The sequence below is a fragment of the Aspergillus lentulus genome (genome assembly GCF_001445615.1).
Source record: "Aspergillus lentulus DNA, contig: Alt08, strain: IFM 54703, whole genome shotgun sequence".
NCBI classification, from domain to species: Eukaryota; Fungi; Ascomycota; class Eurotiomycetes; order Eurotiales; family Aspergillaceae; genus Aspergillus; species Aspergillus lentulus.
This window is the reverse complement of record NW_028322118.1, coordinates 3,970,590-3,982,405: the sequence shown is the minus strand read 5'-3', so window position 1 is coordinate 3,982,405 and position 11,816 is coordinate 3,970,590. Positions and strand designations below refer to the sequence as shown.

Sequence of the window (11,816 nt, the reverse complement as noted above, 5' to 3'; positions counted from 1 at the left end):
TGGATGATAGTTATGGTAGTCAGCTGATTGGAGAGTATGACACAGCAGGCTAGCCATAACTGAGACAAACCCAGAATAAAGGGGAACGCGCATACTTCATGCCAGTATAGGGGTCGATTATTGCTTCTGGAAGGGCAATACAAACTAATTTCACCAGTCTCTTAACCCAGGAAAGCCGTCACACCCAACCCATGATGAAGGCAGCATTAATTGTGGTAGATATGCAGGAAGATTTCTGCCCACCGGTCAGCACAGCTTGCTCTCATTCTGTGGAAAGAAGCTCATAGCAACAGGACGGATCACTCGCGGTCCAAGGGGCTCGCTCCATTGCACCACTCATCAACACCTTGCTCGCCAACCCAGGCTTCGTGATACGCGTAGCCTCGCAAGATTATCACCCTCAAAACCATGTATCCTTTGCGAGCAATCATCCCGAGCCTAACAATCGCCCCTTTGAGTCCGTCTTCCAGATGACCAATCCGGCGCCTGAAAAGGAAAGCGAGACCAAGGAGCAATTACTATGGCCCGTTCATTGTGTTGGAGGGACCAAGGGGGCCACTATCATCCCTGAGATTGACAGCAGTAAGATTGACCTGCACGTGAAGAAGGGCATGGATCCGCGGGTTGAGATGTACTCTGCCTTCTCTGATGCGTTTGGCAACCTTGACCCAGCCGTTCATGCTCAGTCGGTGGACGTTGATCTCAAAGCAGTGCTGGCGGAGAGAGGCATCACGCATGTGTTTTCAGCTGGGATCGCAGGAGACTATTGTGTCAAATACACGGCTATGGATGCCGCGAGGGCAGGGTTCAAAAGCTATCTTGTCGAGGATGCGACCAGAAGCGTTGATCCTGGTGCAGGATGGGAGGAGGCCAAACGAGAGTGTGAAGCAGCGGGAGTAACAATCATTCGATCAGATGGGCCTGAGATTGCGGCTCTCACTGCGTCTTAGTTGCCGTTTCGAGAGGGACTGCGCCTCCGCACATGGTACTCAGTATCCAAGCGAAATAGACATGACGATAGACGGAGTCGGGACTGAGCTAGAACCTGCTTAGGCGTCAGACAAATCGCCTGGCGGATGGTAGAGACCAGCATTAGGACATGAATAATAGACTACTCTGAGGCGTATCTTGAGAGTTCTACCGTATGCTGACGCTGAGATACATGCTCTGAACGGCAGTTTGTGAGACGATGGCTTGGACCACATGATACGACCCTGAGATGGATGATTCGTACCGATCGGTATCCAGGTCTTGTTGAAAAAATCAAGATACTTGAAGTAGATACGGAAGTAGATACGTGACATAAAAAAAAAAAAAAAAAAAAGGTTGTTTCAGCATTGCTTAGGGTGCATTAATGATTGACCATGACGCCGCTCCGCAGTGGGGAACCATGCTTCTGACATCTCCCCTAGGCTCACTTGCATTCATAGTTGTTCTTGGCTTGGACTGCCCTCTAAGATTGCGAGATAGTGAAAGAATGAAAGCCAGCTCGAATTTTTACGCCTATTGTATTTATACATTAAGGAGAAGCTAGAAGCTATGCAAACAATAGAAAGCTACGCGAACAATAGGAGAACATTCTGGGCGCTCTTGCGGGTCCTTTGACGGGTCGATCCCCTTGCCAGTCAACGGTCCCTTGCGCTGATCAGGGTCAATTCAACTCAAGGAGTTCATAATCTCATCCCCACGTCTGGAGGACTTCTCTTTCCTCAACACAGAATGTCATTTCTGATTGCTCTTCCACTCTCGCCATCCTGTAGTTTAAGTGTTGCCTGAGCGCAGATCTTATTTCGTTCGCTTAGGTACTCGCCGAAGTATACCATAACCGCGCAAGGGGAACCGCTATACACACCAGCGACGCAATGTTTACAAACACGAGCCTCTCAACACCAGCAGGACCATTCACAGCCATTGATAAGAACCTTGAAACACCTACCATCAGCGCCCCAACTGCGCACCTAACTCAAAGCAGGAACTTGACGGAGAAATTACCGTACTGGCTCGTCAATGTCCCTCCGTCACAGTGGCCAGCAGAATGTCCTGCATTTCTGCGGGACTTGCCGGCCAAGTCCATTGCGATTCTGTCGACTCCAGATGCGGAGTACAAGAGGCAGGATTGGGAGACGGTAAAGGAGATTGTTAGTAAGTGGGCCCGGGTCGGCGTATTGTACGGCAACTCGCTGCTGACATGTTATAACCAGGAAGTAACCGGATAGATCTGTTCCAGCGTGTTCCGAGCGAACTGAGAAGGTATCTGGAATTTAAAGCGCACATTGTGGCCCAGTATGGATCGATCATGCGATTCATGGTCAAGGAGAGGCTCCGCTGGGGGGACGGAGACGCGGATGACCTGACGCCGAAGGGACGGCCGTTCGAGTTCGATGGTTCGTTTCGTCCTTATTATTGAGTAGACTGGTCGTTCTGATGTGCCTTCATGCAGAGGACATCCGGATTTTGTACAATGATTGGCCGTATGGGGTCGAGGAGGGCATTGTGCATCTGGTCGTGTGGACCAAGTTCGAGCTGGAAGATGATCCTGCCACGGATGATCTGACGCCTCAAGCGAGGAACGAGATCGATGATTATGTGACGAGGACGTTTCGGTCGCGGATGCCGGCGGAACAGGTTTGCTGTTCTAACTGTCGATGAGAGATTCAATCTACTAAACAAGCACAGGTCATCTGGTTCAAGAACTGGAAGTCGCTCAAGTCGGTCCACGCAGTTGAACACTTTCATGTCATGCTGTATCAACCGGACATGGAATTCGTCAAGGAGGTTACTCAGGGGGATGTGCCAATGACGGCAAGGTTCTGAGCTGAGGTCTCAGACATGGTTGCCTATATAATCACCCATAGCATTGCTTGACTTGGATTTGCTTCATATAGTTAGGGCCGGATGGTGTAAGAAAGGTCCTGAGACTAATTTACCTAGATACTTGGGAGACAGCCAGGCATAGACTACAGATACTAGGTAGATAGATAAATATATAGAGAGGTACACAGTTCACGTTAATCCTAACCAATTCATCAAAAAGAATATCTACACGAGTACGGCGTACACGCTCCCAAAGGTGAATAAACCCCACCTGCCAAGCTTCTGCCCCTCGCCATCAGTCGGTGAGAACTGGGAATACGATTACGCGCATGACGGGTGTTGAGAAAGACAATGTATAAGATCCTGACATTAGGGGAGAAACAGTAGATGAAAATAGGAGGATTTGATTGAGACCTTCTTGCATGTTGAGTGTGGTAGGTAGATGTCTTGGACTCCTGTAGGACTGTGGGGATTGAAATGGTGATGCCTCTTCAGCCTTCTCTGGGATTCTGTATTGGCAACGTCACTCACTGCTGGCTGCTCCACTACAGTATAAACTAGACTATGAACAAAAGAAGGGTACTACTCCGTATTGTCGACTGGATTAAAATATAGTATGCCACAATAGTCAAGCGAAGAGGGGAAAGTAAAGGGGGAAAAAAAAAAAAAAAAAAAGACATCCGACACAAAATCCTCTTCTGTTTCTTCTCTCATTCTTCCAACTTCATCCTGATGTAGATACTGCGCAAGCCTCCTCTCACAAAGGAACCACAAGACTTGTCAACTGGTTTCATAAATATCTATCAGTCTACCTAACAGAAGGAAAGAGAAAGAAACATCAGAAAAAGACTCCCCAAAGCGACTTTAGCGACTTTTCCTTCAAGAAGACCTCTTTTTCTCGTTCTCCTTCTCTTTCTCCTCTCTCCCGTCTCTACTCTCCTCTCCCTACGCGATAACTATCCCATCTATCTGACCCTACTTATTACTACTGCTTCTTATATCACAGTAACGAAATGCCTGTGACTGTTCCGCATATCCGCCGGCGTTCATCTGTGGCCACATCCAGTGAGTAGAGTTCCCCGAGTACATACTGTCAACTGTCATATATCTACTCCGTAATAAGATGATTGTTGTTGCTGTCTTCTCTCCAACACGTCATACCCGTCGTCCTGCGTCCCTCCCCCCTCTAATCATTCTCTCCGCCTAATTTTTCCGTCCATACTTTGGTTACCTTATCATTACCACGAAATTTTGTTTCCAGTTATTCTTCTCTTTTATATACTCTTAGCTGTCTACATCGCCATCTGTCATTTCACTCTATTATGTCCGCTGATTGGGTCTCCTTTTTCCATCATTCTTCAGGTACTCGTTCCTCCATGGATGAATCAAAGCCGGAAGGCGGAAGCGGGGAAGATGAGGTCGTTGAGCCTGAACAGGGCAATGGTATGTAATCTTTATAAGGTTCAGTTGCAACAAGGAGCTCGTCCCCTGAGGCTCTATTCTCGGCTGTAATATAGTTGCTTACTCCTTTGCTCAGTGCTGTCCCATATCATTTCCCAGCTCCGACCGGGCGCAGACCTGAGCCGAGTCGTACTGCCTACCTTCATTCTGGAGCCTCGCTCCATGCTGGAACGGATCACCAAGTATGTGTGCTCAGACCTCGCTGTGATGCTCTGGCTAATCATGATCCCTATCGAAAGCTTCATGGCTCATCCGGAGACCCTTCTTCCCATGCCCACGATCGATGACCCCCTCGAGCGCTTCGTTTCCGTCGTCAAGTTCTACCTGAGCGGATGGCACATTAAACCTCCGTACGTGCACTCGACTTTTCCGTTTCCAAATATGAGACCTCCTTTCTAACGTGGATACTGCAGAGGTGTGAAGAAGCCGCTGAATCCGATTCTCGGAGAGACCTTTACTTGTTACTGGGATTACCCTGATGGCACGCGAGGGTATTACATCGCTGAACAGACGTCGCACCACCCTCCGAAGTCCAGCTACTTCTTCATGGCGCCAGAACACCACATCCGAATTGACGGGACGTTGAAGCCTCGCAGCAAGTTCCTAGGAAACTCGGCGGCGAGTATGATGGAGGGTGTCGCCATTTTACGCTTCCTGAACCGCGGCCAAAACCCAGAGAAGGGCGAACGATAGTATGTGGCCGCATATCCCATTCTCATGAACTACAGCGATAGATGTTGTTCGATTTGGTACTAATTAAAATGTGAGCAGCGTCCTGACACAACCGAATATGTACGCCCGTGGCATCCTCTTTGGAAAGATGAAGTATGAGCTCGGTGATCACAGCTACGTCCGTTGTCCCGAAAACAATCTAGTGGCCGATATCGAGTTCAAGACGAAGGGATACTTTTCCGGCACCTACAATGCAATCGGAGGGACGATCAAGAATGAGAAAACGGGCGAGGTATACTATGAGCTGTCTGGACTTTGGAACGGAGAGATGTTCATCAAGGATGTTCACGTACGCTGCCCGAGTGTGCCTAGAATAATCACATACTGACTATTTATAGACTCACAAGAAGGATGTCCTGTTCGACGCAACACACGCAAAACATACACCACCCAATACCCGGCCGATCGAACAGCAGGGCGAGCGGGAATCGCAGCGGTTGTGGCACAGCACAGTCAAGGCGCTCCTTGCCCGCAACCACGAGGCAGCAACGGAGGAAAAGTCGAAGATTGAAGACCGTCAACGTGAAGAGGCCGCTAAGCGGGCCGATGAAGGAGTGGAATGGCATCCGAGGCTCTTCCGCCCTGTTCACGGGGGCCCCGGAGGTCCCGATGAGGGTGAGGAGGACTTGGATTGGATCATCAGCGCGCATGTGTAAGTGTGACGGGCGCCTTCTTTTATGTTTCGATAGGCAGTTGACCACGACCTACAGTGACTCTCAGAACCCCGAACTCGCCGCCAAACAAATCCTAGCCATCGCGCCCATCCTGGATGGCCAGAAAGACAACAGCCAATTCCAGATTCCACCCCACGTACCAAAGAAAGAGGAGCAAACCGCTCCCTCCGCATCTGACCCTGTTGATGTAAAGAACACTGGTAGTGGCACTGGCTCCGGAGCCTCAGAAGCTCCCCAGCCTTCGAGCGAGGGCAAAAACTCTGTAGAACGCAAGGATTCTCGGACCTCCGAAGTCGATGAATATGTGGACGCGGAGGAACAATAAGCGTGATGCTACCCTCAACTATCTGATCTTGCTGCATATCGACGCTTCTCTTCCGTCATCCTATTTCGGATGACGTCCCGCCAGTCGTCCGGACGTCTAGTCCGTTCGAGCAACGTCGACTTGAGAGTGATCTCAATCGTGCTTCAAAGGGACAGGAAGCAGGTGCAGAAGCCATGACATGGTAGTCAACCTGCCAAGAAGAAGCGGCTAAACGAACGTGACATGACCCTCGCCTCATTCTACTAACGCAGCCGACGGGATCGTTCTGACTTCAACACATCATTTCGTTTTCAATTATCTTTTTTGTGCTATTTTGTTCATCGAATGCGTCGCCCGCCCTGGATACCCTATTTGATTTTGAGAGGGGAGGGAAGGCGATAAAAAGGCGCGAGGGACGCTTGGAGATCTGATGCGCGAGCGGACTGGGGCTATGGAAGGTTCAGGTGATAATGTTTCATATACGTGGCTATATTGGAATCCTGGGATTGATAGAAGGATGGGAGGTTAGGCTGGGGAGTATCTTAATTCTATAATAAATAGATTTGGTCCTTCTGACCTGCTTTTTTTTCCCCCACCGGCCGAGAACTGATAACCAAAAAGAATTGAACATGCAAAACAAATCTCTTCTGGGATATCATAGATCGAGCAACGAGATTTGAGCCAAACGCCAAAGCACCACCCCTCCAAATGAGTAGACTATCCAAAGTCAGGTCATAAAATACAAAACGCCAGGGGGAGAAAATGAAACGCAAGACAATCAAGAATAGAGCTCCCCTCGATATCCTGCACCCCTCTCCAACTCCCGCCGTCGATTGCTCTTGACAGCCGCACTACCGGGCCCTTCGCGCTCCTCGCGCTCCTCCTCCAGCTGGGCCGTCGTCTCCTCGATCTCCTTCTCTGTGTCCTCGCGCAGACCCAGGATATCCGGGGGGATGAAGCTCATCTGGACACTGGGGGCCCCCTGGATATAGCGGAGCTGCTCACGGATGGCTTGGACGAGACCGGCGAGGTACGGGCGGGAGTTCTTGTTCTCGAGCTTGCGCATTTCCGACAGAGGGGGGAAGAGCGAGAAGTCCGGGCCGAAGTGGTTGCGGAAGGCGACGGTGTCGGGGATGTTGGGGTCGATACGGTCCTGGGCATCGATGAGGATGGAGGTTTCGTGGGCCCAGGCGCGGGAGACGTTGCGCGGGGTGTAGCCGCCGCCGCCGACGACGAGGAGAGGCAGGCCGAAGGTCTTGACGAAGGCGACGCAGGCGCCGTGGGCTCCGACGTTGAGGTTGAAGCAGCCGAGGCGGTCGCAGCCGAGGGAGTCGGCGCCGCATTGGAGGACGATGGCGCCGGGGCGGTAGGTGTCTACGCAGGCGCCGACGATATCGCGGAAGAGCTGGATGTAGGATTCGTCGTCGATGCCGTCGTTGAGGGGGACGTTGACGGCGTGGTGCGCGCCGGGGTTAAGCGGGTGGGTTGGGCCGGTGCTGTCGAGGGGTCCCGTGCCGGGGAAGAAGTTATCCTTGTCGTATTTGTGGAAGGAGACGGTGAGGACGCGGTCGGTGGACCAGAAGGCCTGCTCGACGCCGTCGCCGTGGTGCACATCGATGTCGATGTACATGACGCGTGGGTGATGGCGGAGCAGCTGCAGGATGCCGAGGACGATGTCGTTGACATAGCAGAAGCCGCTGGCTTCGGCCTTTTTGGCGTGGTGCAGGCCGCCCGACCAGTTCACCGCGATCTCGGACTGGTTGTTGCACAGTTTGCGCGCGGCGTCGATGCTACCGCCGGCGTAGAGCGAGCAGTAGTTGTACAGCCCGTTAAAGATGGGACAGTCGTCGCCGAAATTGAATCGCGCAATGTTTTCGCTTTGCTCTGGATTCTCCATGTCCCCGGGCATCACTTGCCTCAAGAAATCGAGGTAGTCCGTCTGGTGAAACTCAGCCATCTCTTCGTACGTCGCAGCGCGGGCCAGATAGAGGTCCATGGCGTGGTGCATCCCGTAAGCCATGACGAGCTGCTTCGTGAGGGTCAGTCGCCAGGGCTTCATGGGATGCGACTGGCCAAAGTGGTGCGGTTCCACGGCCGGATTGGCGTGCCATGAGACTCGGTAGCCTTGAGGACGAGGGATGCCATTTGTCTGTCGCTCAAGGGAGACTTTTTGATCGACGCTCAGGGTAGGAATCGAGGTAGGCGGAGGATTGTATTCTTGGACGATGGCGGAGCGCGCCATGAGGTCGGAACGGCAGGAAAGTATTAGGAGAAGAAAAGGAAAAGATAAAAGGAGGAGAAGGGGTTAGTGTCATAAATAAATTATATACATCTAAGACATGCTGTGAGAGACCAGATTAAAGATGAAGAGGTGGAGAGGTTGAATGCGAAGGATTGAATCGTCGAAGAATGTGGCGAATTGAAGAAGACTAAGAGGTACTAGTGGTGGAAGGTTGAGACTTGAAGAGGCAGAAGAACGGGTGGCGGCCTCTCACATCTTATCAAACATCGACAGAACATATTATAAGCAGCTGCACTAACTACTCGACCTAAAACATGGTTGATATTATGCATGTGGTTTCTGACGAAATATCCAGATAGAATCCCCCGAATTACCTACTGAAAAAGCCCCAAGCCATTGAATGAATCCATTTCTCTTCACAAGATGGGATTCTCTACACAAATGCAATTTCCCGAGAGAATCCCGAGAGCTTATTAATCGACTCCCGATCTCGGATCAGTGGCAAGCCCATGCTTCAGAGCAAATTACAGATAAATAGAAGCCGGCGGGAGGAAAGAATCGAGTAATTGTCTCGGAGACATAATCGGTGCCTTTCTTGTATTGCGTGTTGGTGATACCGTGTGTTAATCCGGTGCGACATCCCTTTGAGCCGACGCCCCTAGATCCTATCTACCGCTACGCCTCGCACTCTTAAGTTTGCTAAGCTCTATTGATAGCCTGTTATCAATCGAGCAGCAGCAAGCAACGTCTGAATATTATCTTCTAGCTACGTCTTTCACCATGCCTATAGTCACAGCGGCCACTGCTCTCCGGCGGTCTCTTGAGGATCCCAAGTCATTTATCGTCGCACCGGGTGTTTACGATGGTCTTTCCGCTCGGATTGCCTTGTCTGTGGGGTTCGATGCACTGTACATGGTGAGTGCTCAGCCCACACAATAGTACTGTCGTGGTCACTGAGCGTTACCGTCGCAGACTGGCGCCGGTACTGCGGCTTCCGTCCACGGCCAAGCCGACCTCGGTATCTGCACCTTGAACGACATGCGTGCCAATGCTGAGATGCTCGCCAACATCTCGCCCTCTACCCCCGTCATCGCCGACGCAGATACCGGTTACGGCGGCCCGATCATGGTCGCTCGCACAACAGAGCAATACTCGCGCTCGGGAGTCGCCGCTTTCCACATCGAGGATCAGGTGCAGACCAAGCGCTGCGGACATCTCGCGGGCAAGATACTGGTAGACAAGGAGACATACGTGAGTCGCATCCGAGCGGCGGTGCAGGCACGGAAGCGCATGGGCAGCGACATCGTCGTGATTGCGCGAACCGACGCGCTCCAAGGCCACGGCTACGAGGAGAGTGTGGCACGGCTGCGTGCGGCGCGGGATGCGGGTGCAGACGTCGGCTTCCTTGAGGGGATCACGTCCAAGGAGATGGCGCGGCAGGTGGTTCAGGATCTGGCGCCGTGGCCCATGCTGCTGAACATGGTCGAGCATGGGGCGACACCGTCGATCTCGGCGGATGAAGCCAAGAAGATGGGGTTCCGTATCATCATCTTCCCCTTTGCGGCAATTGGACCAGTCCTGACCGCTATCCGTGAGGGTATGGAGAAGCTCAAGAGGGACGGTTTGCCGGGTTTGAGCAAGGAGTTGACCCCCCAGATGCTGTTCCGCACATGTGGCTTGGACGAGAGTCTCAAGGTAGATGCAGAGGCGGGAGGAGCAACGTTTCAGGGCGGAGTAGACTTGGAAGCTAAGGAGTAGACATAGCAATAATCGGTAAACGTCAATAGTGTTGCTGTTAATCGCTTGCTGTCATAACCGCCGGTGTAGTAGTCCTGTTCGGGAATCTCAATCTTCAGGTCACATGACGTTCCCAATTTGTACTTTTCGATCCAGTTTTTCCGCCATGTTAGCAGACGATCATCAACCTGATGACGAGTCCTCACTTGCAAGGAGACGAGTTCCAACAGGAAATTACATCTAAGTTTTCCGGAAGGGCCCCGCCGCCGAGAGTTGAACTTTTATGATAGAATTTCCTACCTTAACAACATGTGACGCCAACTTTGGAAATGACTGCCACAGCTGTGTTCGTGGTAGACAATTCTCTGGTTCCGCCCGTCAACCATGGCCAGTTTGTCCACGGATACTCTGTTTATTTACTATGTAGCATAGTTCTAAGCGCCCAATCGGCGGCAGGCGTTCGCCAACTGTGGTGCTGGAAAGGATAGCGCGCACAATCATAAATTCATGATGTAATGAATTGAAAATGGAACTGCTGACATAGACTGCATTGGAGTCACTGCAGATATATCGCTGGCATGCCATCATTACAAGTCAGTGAGATGTCTGTTCTGTACTGCTCGTCCGAGTTTGGATAAGTCAAACGACTTGGGTACCTGGCTGCCCTGTTGTACTACTACACAGTACAACGATGGATGTGGCAATTCAACAGTGGACAGTGGACACGGCGGTGGAGATGGATACATCTACATCCCCTGTCGATTTGTCGCATACAGTCAATTGCCATTCTAGATTCTAGCGGTGGGTAAAAATGGAGATGAATTTGCTGTTTCTGCTTTGTATCGACCCACATATGAGGGTCTGCAGTCCATGGAGTACTCTACTGGATCGAAGAGCAGGCTGGCTAGATGGGTCTTCATAGTTCAAAATCCAATCTTCATTCATTCCTGAATTGATTATTCCACGTAGTGAAGAAGAGTTTTCAATCGTAATGATGGAAGGGTGTGCCTCTTGAGTGAACAAACAGTCTACTACAAGGGCCTCTGCCCAAGGCAATTTTGGCATTGCGGAGGATAAGTACAACTGACTGCAGTAAAGAGCAACTTGGCCTAGATCAGCGGACAGAAGTTTCTCTCCGAGTCAATCGCTATCCTTCAATCAGCATCCCGCAGTCGCAGTATGATAGCAGTAGCCGCGTTGAGATTCTCTAGTACACCATTTGGTCAGAAGCCGATAGCCTACCAAAACGTGGATCGCATTTTGACGTGACGAATTGCTTCCGTTTCTACGGGTATGGTTATGAGAGTAGGGCTAGAGTGTACCACGATTTGCTGGAATGGACTGACGTGTACCTCTCTGAATCGATTTAATTATTGAACAGGGCAGATCCATTATCATTATTGTTCCTGCATTGGACCGATAGACCAGCGCAGATGGGCTGTTAGGTGCTAGGAACGTGGCCCGCATTCCAACCATCTAATCTTCCACAATGATATCAGATCTCGATGAAGAATGCATCGCTGCCATACCTCAATTAATCTATCACTATTTAACATATTGGTCAGTTGAGTGCTGTTTACATCCATCAAATATGATCATCAAATGCACGATGCAGGTACCTGAGTAACGGCGGGACCTTACTACCTGGGCTCATTACAATACCGTACCATAAATAGGGCCAGTAATCTGCGTCCCTGTGCCAGGGACCCAAGGGTCTCGACTGTTGTCCTATGTGGATACAAGCGTATAAACACAGCCAGTCATTGCTGCTGCTGAAGCTGAGAGTTGCCAGGCTCAGGAACCGTCGCTCTTAGCCGACCAATCAGCAGCGAGGATGGCTCCTTTTTCCCCT

The 11,816-nt window shown here is 51.1% G+C and overlaps 5 protein-coding genes across 5 annotated transcripts; 4 read left to right on the top strand and 1 right to left on the bottom strand.

Annotated features, from left to right (window-relative positions):
• Positions 1–221: 221 nt before the first annotated feature.
• Positions 222–950, top strand: ALT_4492 (nicotinamidase; the record flags this gene model as incomplete). The annotated part of the gene is made up of 2 exons (XM_033563944.2): positions 222–245; positions 294–950. The coding sequence occupies 2 exons, from the start codon at positions 222–224 to the stop codon at positions 948–950; spliced, it is 681 nt and encodes a 226-aa protein (XP_033419835.2).
• A 912-nt stretch (positions 951–1,862) lies between these two features.
• ALT_4491 (GIG1 family protein) lies at positions 1,863–2,814 on the top strand (the record flags this gene model as incomplete). The annotated part of the gene is made up of 4 exons (XM_089599758.1): positions 1,863–2,142; positions 2,202–2,384; positions 2,441–2,625; positions 2,677–2,814. The coding sequence occupies 4 exons, from the start codon at positions 1,863–1,865 to the stop codon at positions 2,812–2,814; spliced, it is 786 nt and encodes a 261-aa protein (XP_089456096.1).
• A 1,376-nt stretch (positions 2,815–4,190) lies between these two features.
• Positions 4,191–6,006, top strand: ALT_4490 (OSBP family protein; the record flags this gene model as incomplete). Its single annotated transcript, XM_089599757.1, has 6 exons — positions 4,191–4,257; positions 4,352–4,625; positions 4,689–4,967; positions 5,047–5,296; positions 5,346–5,659; positions 5,718–6,006. 6 exons carry the CDS (start codon positions 4,191–4,193, stop codon positions 6,004–6,006), a joined length of 1,473 nt encoding a protein of 490 aa, XP_089456095.1.
• A 757-nt stretch (positions 6,007–6,763) lies between these two features.
• hosA (histone deacetylase HOS2) lies at positions 6,764–8,227 on the bottom strand (the record flags this gene model as incomplete). The annotated part of the gene is made up of 1 exon (XM_033564527.2): positions 6,764–8,227. The coding sequence occupies one exon, from the start codon at positions 8,225–8,227 to the stop codon at positions 6,764–6,766; it is 1,464 nt and encodes a 487-aa protein (XP_033420418.1).
• A 780-nt stretch (positions 8,228–9,007) lies between these two features.
• ALT_4488 (isocitrate lyase/PEP mutase family protein) lies at positions 9,008–9,985 on the top strand (the record flags this gene model as incomplete). Its single annotated transcript, XM_033564526.2, has 2 exons — positions 9,008–9,142; positions 9,200–9,985. 2 exons carry the CDS (start codon positions 9,008–9,010, stop codon positions 9,983–9,985), a joined length of 921 nt encoding a protein of 306 aa, XP_033420417.1.
• Positions 9,986–11,816: the final 1,831 nt, after the last annotated feature.